Source organism: Echinops telfairi, unplaced genomic scaffold, assembly GCF_000313985.2.
Source record: "Echinops telfairi isolate 266 unplaced genomic scaffold, ASM31398v2 ScPeMD7_2;HRSCAF=8, whole genome shotgun sequence".
Taxonomy (NCBI): Eukaryota; Metazoa; Chordata; class Mammalia; order Afrosoricida; family Tenrecidae; genus Echinops; species Echinops telfairi.
In genome coordinates this window covers 14,152,678-14,160,112 of record NW_022103898.1, presented here as the reverse complement: position 1 = coordinate 14,160,112, position 7,435 = coordinate 14,152,678, and the positions used below count along the sequence as shown (strand labels likewise).

At 54.0% G+C, this 7,435-nt stretch overlaps 1 protein-coding gene across 1 annotated transcript in view; it reads right to left on the bottom strand.

Annotated features, from left to right (window-relative positions):
- The window catches only part of EIF3D (eukaryotic translation initiation factor 3 subunit D), a 14,117-nt gene extending 9,369 nt beyond the window's left edge, over positions 1-4,748 (bottom strand). Inside the window, exons 1-5 of the mRNA XM_004700717.2 lie at positions 4,652-4,748; positions 1,930-2,062; positions 1,598-1,643; positions 737-873; positions 94-179 (exon numbers count right to left, since the gene is read on the bottom strand). Of these exons, the coding sequence (XP_004700774.1) occupies positions 94-179; positions 737-873; positions 1,598-1,643; positions 1,930-2,052 (392 nt within the window). The 5' untranslated portion in view covers positions 2,053-2,062; positions 4,652-4,748. The remainder of the gene's footprint in view (positions 1-93; positions 180-736; positions 874-1,597; positions 1,644-1,929; positions 2,063-4,651) is intronic.
- Positions 4,749-7,435: the final 2,687 nt, after the last annotated feature.

Here is a 7,435-nt window from a genome sequence, read left to right as displayed (position 1 = left end):
TACAGCTCCTCCGCCCTCCCTGCTCCCCCAGGTAGGGGAGCAGCATCCCGACCGGGAAGGAGAACCCGGGTGGGCAGCCTGGCCAGGACGCACCTCTCTTTCTGCTTGGCGCTCTTGGGCAGGGTCTGCAGGTTGAACTGCAGCATGTTCCGGCGGTCTTTGTCTCTGCGGAGGTTACGCTGGGAACCGGGGGAGAAAGAAACACATCTGGGTTGGAAGGTGGCAGGAGGGGCTTACCCCAGGCGCAGGTGGCACTAACTGGAAGCACAGGATGCCAAGTGCCCGCGTCCTGCATGGTGCTCTGGTCTGGGGGTTCCAGAGGGGCAAGCACTCGGCATGCGTTTGTACTTCTATTCCCATGGGAGGAAGCGTCCCGAGTCTTTAACGAGAGCTAGAGTTGGCCTCTTTATGCAATAAAAATGCGGCCCGACTGGACCATCTACCCAGTAAAGCTTGTGGGAGCAATGGAATGAGGCCACGGGCACAGAGGCCCTTCTTCTATCCACAGACAGCCGCTGGGACAAGCCACCTCCCCTGGCACAGGTCAGGTACGATGTCCTAGGGACCAGCTAACAGAACGGGAACACTCCTGAGAGGTAGTGCTGAGCCCAGGCTGTAGGCCACGTCCTGCACAGCCTCTCAGGGACACCAGGCTTCCCTCTCGGGCACCGTGAGCAGCACGGGACAGGCCACGGTCATCACTCCAGTAAGGATGGGTGGTGGGCCCCGGGCCTACCTGGGCGAACCTCATCCGGTTCCGCTGGTAGGCGGTCTTCTGCGTACGCGCTGTGTCCACCAGCTGGAAGCTGGTCTCATCCTCCTCGTGGAAATAAGCATACTGACTGCCGCCGCCAAACTGCGAGGAGTACTTATCTGGGGAAAGAGGCGGCAGTCTGAGGTCACCACCAGATACTGGCTGGCCCGTAAGTCGCCTCGCTGTGTGAAGTATGGCCATGGGACCCTCGGTCCTTGCTGGGAGTCTGTTAGGAATGCGGACTCCCAAGCCCCACCTGGGACTCGCTGAGTCAGGACCGGCATTTTAACAGGATGCTCTCTCCGTGACTCACATGCAGAATCGGGGTGAAGACTGGGGCCACCTTTTCATCACGTGCCAAATGGGTCCCAACACACTTTGTTGCCAAGCCCAGCCTCAGGGAATCTTAAACATCCAGTGGTCCTGACCCTGGGGTTTAGGAAGTTCAGGAAACCCCAAGTGATGAAACACAAAATGGGAATGCATTTGATGGTTCTTTAAAGGGTCCAAGGTCCCCTAAGAGTGGGAGAAACCCTCCCTACCTCTTCTGGAAGAGGCTACAAAAGCATGTGGAAAATGGGATGAAAAAAAATAATGGAAATATGTCCGTGAACAAGTCTCCTCCTCATACCACAGGCCAAACCGCCTTTATTTCCAAGGAGCTCTCGGAATGGAGTCAGAGTGTGGGGGCCAGCTCCAAACCTGTGGTCAGTGTGTATGCATTGGAAAACTGGGAACCACCACGGCACGTCCTCCGTGTCCTAGAGCTTTCAGATGGAGGGGCAGGAACAAGTAGCCACCGCCCCCCAGCCCAACGTGGGCAGTCAGTGTTGGGATACTTACTGGTGTACCTCTTATCCTGGTATGTGGCACCTGTCCAGTCGGCCACCTGGTAAGCACAAGGAAAGACACGAGAAGGCCCAGGTCAGCCCGGCAGTGTCTGCAGACCCACAAACCCCGGGGAGAGCTCAGAGGACCAGGGCAATAAAGCGTCAGAAGAAGTGGATCGCAGTGCCGTGTCAGCGCCAGTGAGGCCAGAACCTTTCTCCACAGGACCCCCAAAAGGAACAGAAGGGCTATGCTTCTGAGACAACAAAGCGCAAAAAGGAGCTCCTGGGGGTGGGGGCCATCTAGTCTGGCCTGAAGGATGCAGAGGCCTGCTGAGAGGCCCGTACCTTTCCAAGCCGGTCTCCTTTGCTGAAGGGCTGGTAGGGCATGTCCCGGAACTGCTCAGGCACGGCACAGGGCCCCCAGCCCGAGGGGTTATCCTGGATCACGGGCGTCATGAACTTCGCCATCTTCTAAAACCTTAGAGACACAAACAGTGTCAGTAACTATTCAGTAATTATCCATGAGGAAAGCCTCCATACAAAACTCCACCCACAGAGGGACCAAAAACCTCACAGCCACCGAGTCAAGTCCGGCTCATTGCGGCCCCATAGGGCAGGACAGAACTGCCCCTGTGGGTTTCCGAGGCTGCTGTGACCGTGTGCAGGAGAGGAGAAAGTCTCATCTTTCTCCCGTGGAGTGGCAAGTGGTTTCCAACTGCTGATCTTGTGATTAGTAGCCCAATGTGTAGCCTACAACACTATTAGGACTCTCCACTCAGGGAAGCCACAACACAAATAATAAAAATCCCCAAAGTTTCTCTCTCTCTCACACACACACACACACACACACACACACACTCCTGGACGCTATGAGTTGGTTGGACAGCTAATGGGAAGGTCAGGGGTTTCCATGTGCTAACAGGAAAAGGCATCCTCCATGAAATGCCACAGAATGAACACCTAGACTTGCAAAATACGTGGACGCACCTCCATGGCGAGGAAAAGAGAACACGTCAGTACACCCAGAAACCCGCCTTCCTTTCTCGCTCTTTCAATTTCCCACCACCACTGCAAAACCTACACCTGCACAGCAAGTGGCTAGAGTAGAGGCAGGTCAGAGGCCTGCCAGAGGCCAAGGTCACCATCAACTTCAGGCCCAAAGTGACCACACATCAAGCAATCAGTCACAGACATTATGGGTCTTCTCACTGCCATGGGGGTCAGTGCTGACTCAGAGTGACCCTCTGTGGGTTCCCGAGACGGTTTATAGGAGTGGAAAGACCATGTAAGGCATGATTTTTATGGAGCATTGGTGGTGTTGTGAACTACACAACGAGATGCTCACCAGAAAGGCCAGAAGCTTGAACTCCATAGCTGTGCTGAGGGAAAAAGACTTGTAGCTGCTTGTAGCGATGAGTCAGAATTGACTCGATGGTAGTGAGGTGAGGCATTGAGTTTAAGGGGGTGTTGTGGGCTAACAATCGAAAGGTCAGGGGCAGTTCTACTTTGTCTTATGGGGTCGCTATGAGTCAGATTGGCACGGTGGCAGTGAGTTTGGTTATAGTTAGTGCCAAAGAGCACGCAATTCATGAAACACCCCCAACAATCCTGCAAAGTGGGGACTACTATTAGTCTCAACTTGAAACAAGAAAACCAGGCAGAGTGACATCAAGTCCTGAAGCCAGCAGATAAAAGGACCCAAAACAGGGCTGTCTGCCTCAAGAGCAGTGGTTCTCATCCTGTGGGTCGAGACCCCTTTTGGGGGGTGGGGGTGGTCAAACGACCCTGTCACAGGGCTCGCCCGATTCATCACAGTAGCAAAATGACAGTGATGAAGTAGCAACGAATATAATTTTATGGCTGGGGCGGGGGGGTCACCACCACATGAGTCACTGTGTTAAAGGGTCTTGGCATTAGGAAGGTTGAGAACCACTGCTCTAGAGGCCAATCTGCACAATGCTATCACCCCTCTCGTGAACTTACATACCGTACCAGGGTTTCTAAAGCCCGCCCGACAGCTGACATGGACCTGTGCCTCCACCACCCACGGCAACCTCTCCGAGTGCTCAGAATCTTAGTGCCCAGAGAAAACGACACCACACCTATGCTTCCTAAAACCCAGAGCAAATGAAGGCACAGAGAGATGGAATGAACTTGGAAATTTCTCTCATCGTCCCAAAAGGGGAGCTAGAGGGTCCCTACAGAGAGGACACAGGTGACAGCAACTTTCTCCACCCCTGAACCACAGCCACGCGATTGGAAGAAGACAGAGGGTTAGAGGCGGTGGACTCAACAACTCACGTTGAAAAAACATCTATGAGCGACGTGAATGCTCCATCCTAAGAGACAGTCGGCCCCCACGGCCTCCCTGAGACCCAAATGTGACGAAGCGCAGGCAAATCCAGCCTTTGCCCTGCCCAGGATTTCCAAGCTAAATCGATTCCCACGGTGGTCCGCCAAAAAGCCAATTTCTTTTCTTTCTGTCGGAGCTGGGCAGCAGTTTGAGGGAATCGGCGCCTCTTAAACCAAAGGCATCTCCGAACACACGTTCCTTTCAGAAGCGCCAGAAGCAAACGGGCCCCAGGCAGGGGAAGGGACAGACAGCTGGACCCGCCAGAGTGCCGTACGGACACAGTCCTGAGGTCATGTCAGACCATGGCAGGGCTCGATTGCCCGGTCCCAAACCCCCCATTTCAACGAATAGGAAACGCGGCCGAGTCCCGCTTAGCTCAGCACCCCGACACCCCACTCAAGGAAAGTCAGGAAGCCTCCAACCACTTTAGGTAGGAGACGAGGCCCAGCGCGTGAAATAACACCCACACACGCCCCAAATGTGGTCACCGAGCGGAGCTTAAAGCCAGAGACTTCACCCACTCACTGGTCGGGACCCCGCAGGGTGCCGGGCTTGGTACCCCTCCTTCCCCCCCAGTTAATTTCTGCGCCGCCCAGCTAGGATCAGCGGCAGCCGCGGACCCACAGGAAGGCTCTCCTGGGAGGCCCCCAAAGGCCGGGTCCAGCCCGGAAGAACTCCGGAGGCCCGCAGGATCCGGTGCAACCAGCCGCTCACCTGCAACGGCCACGGCCGCCCCCGATGGCGGGAGATAGTCGGGCCAGGAGATCGGAGCCACCAGCTTCACGCCAAGGAACCGGGAAAAGAGAGAAGATGCGCGCGCAGCAGCCGGCGCCGCAAACACGCCCGGCGCTGCCGTAAAGTGTGCTCCAGCCGAGTCCGGCGGAAGGACGCGCGAGTCAAAACTAGAGTAAACCGGAAGTCGTTACCTCTCTTGGCGAAGTGTGAGCAGAAGCCTTGGAGACGCCAAGACGCAAGTGGTGTAATTACAATTACGTCAGGCCGCATTGAAACGTGGCGGCCGTGCCATTGATCGGGAGGGGTGGGGGCTGGGGGAGGTGCGCAGCTGCTCAGTCTCCCAGAGGCCCCACGGCACTCTCTGCCCCTTTGTATCCCACATGACCCGCCCCCTTCACCCGTTTAAACCAATCATCTCTTGATTGTATGCCAAGTGGGCGGGGCCAGCATTTTAGACTGCATTTCTTTACCCACTTGCAGAAACTGAAGCTTAGGGATATAGCGTGACTTACGTTGTGTAGACTTCTAGTTTAGGAGTAGCTAGCAGTGTTCAAACTCTACTTTTGCAATATCCAAAATTTACGGCAAAGATTACAGGAACTTGTCTTTTAAAAATGCAGATTACATGTCCTGTTCCCACGGATCTATTTAAATCATTCTAAAAGGCGCCCAGGACATTTTTATTGACAACTGTGATTCTGAAGTGGGGGGAACTCAGAAGCACTTCGCTACATTAAATAACAATGCTCTCTTCTCCTCCATCTGGCCTGCCTCCTTTATTGGAAAGTTCATTTATTTTTAGATAAATATGGGATCTCGTTTGGGCTCTGCCATTGTCTAGCCCAGGGGCTTCGCTTCTCCAGACCTCCGGCTGAGGTACATAGGTGAGCTGTGAGGGTGGAAATAGAGTGCATGTTCAAGGGCTTCGGACGTCCGTTTACCCAACAGCAGATTATTCAGCCTCTTTAAACCTGCTGACTCATCAGTTCAGTGAGAATGTGAATGGCACCTTCTTCCAGCCTATCGTTTAATTCATTCACCTTTCAGTTTTCCTACATTTTGTGAGTGTCATCCAGGGGATGGTGGCCAGGTAGAAAGGTTTGGCCTTCTTCCTCAGAGCGGCTGGTGGTCTCAAGCTGCTGACCTTGAGCTCACAGGCAAACGTGTAAGTATAATGCCACCAGGACTCCTTTGGGCCTTGAGACTTGTTTGGGGGTTCTAACAGGGGAGCGCAGCGCCTCGTGTATCCTTGACTGAAGGACGGTCCTCCTTCTGTCGGGGAAGGTAGTCCTCTTCAACCGAGTGCGCAGCTTCGGGAGGGATGCACATCGAACGGTGAGGGAGGAAGGAGACAGCCTCCTAGCCAGCCAGATCAGCCGAATCAACCCTGGCGATCAGTGGGGTGACAGATGTCGCAGCCAGATCGCCCTCACATCCAATCAGGACTCCTTTGGGCACATCCATAAGCACTCCATAAATGTTGTCGTGTGCTGCTGTGGTAGTTACACAATTTCATGTCAACTTGATAAATAAAAATGAAGGGGTGGGGTCTAACCTATCAGTCAGGCCACAGCCTGGTGATCCCTCCCTGTGGGCATGGTCTTCTTATGAGGGTTCTGGGATTTCCTCTCTTCCTCCCTGAAGGTGGGACACACACTCTTTGCTACACATTCCTGTTGACAAGCCACATGGAGCCACACTAATGGCAGCCAGAGCCCTGGAGATGCGTCCACCGCCATTGGATCCACAAGACTTTGCACTTACCGGCCTGTGATCTTCCTGCATTCGACCTTATTGCATGTGCTGCATGAGTCTGAAGAGGAATTCATGGGCTAATATTGGACTTATGGACTTGATCTGGCCTGGGCTGGGGTGGTATTGCTGCATAATTACTTCTTGATATAAAATGCTCTCTTGCACATATGTATCAGTGAATTGGTCTCCTCGGACTAACACAGCCAATGAGCCAGTCCGACTCATCGAGACCCAGTTGGGCAGAATACAACTGCCCTGGTTTCCAAGGCTGTCAATCTTGAAGGGAGCAGATGGCTAGGTTTGAACCCCCAACATTTCTGTTAACAGCTGAGCAAGCACTTAAGCATTGTGTCCCCAGGGCTCCCTCGATATGTGTCAGAGGAATTAAGATCGGTTGTACACTGTCGTTGCTCTCAAGTGTAAGGGGACCTGACCGTGGTTTTCTTTGTTGCCTGGTGGGTCCACAGGCCCTTGGCTGCATCCTCGCCGGCTTTGAATCATCTTTCCCGTATTTCAGCCCAGACATCCTTGTCCACCCAGACGGAGATGGGTTTGGAGTGTTCTGTCTCATTCCCATGGGAGAAAGCGGAGGCTTTCTACTCCCATAAAGAATGACCCTCTCTGGAACCCACAGGGGTAATTCTATCCTGTCTTATGGGGGCACTCTAAGTCACAATCAATGTACAGCAGTAAGATGTGTTTTTGTCTCTTTCCCAGAGGAGCCCTGGTGGTGGTGTGGGTATGATGGGCCTGGGTCAGCGGTTTGAAACCACCAGCAGCCCTGCCTCAGAAACTCACAGGTGCAGTTTCCACTCCGTCCTATAGGGGCTGCTATGAGTTCGTTGAAATCGGCTTGATGGCGGTGAGATGGTCTCATTCCCAGTAGGGGCTCCCTGGGCCTGAGGAAGACATCTCACTTCTGTTTCTCCTCCTCCAAACACCCCTGCTGCCACCTACCAGCCTCTCCGGACACCCGTCCTCCACACAGCAGTGGGAGGTCCCTCCTTA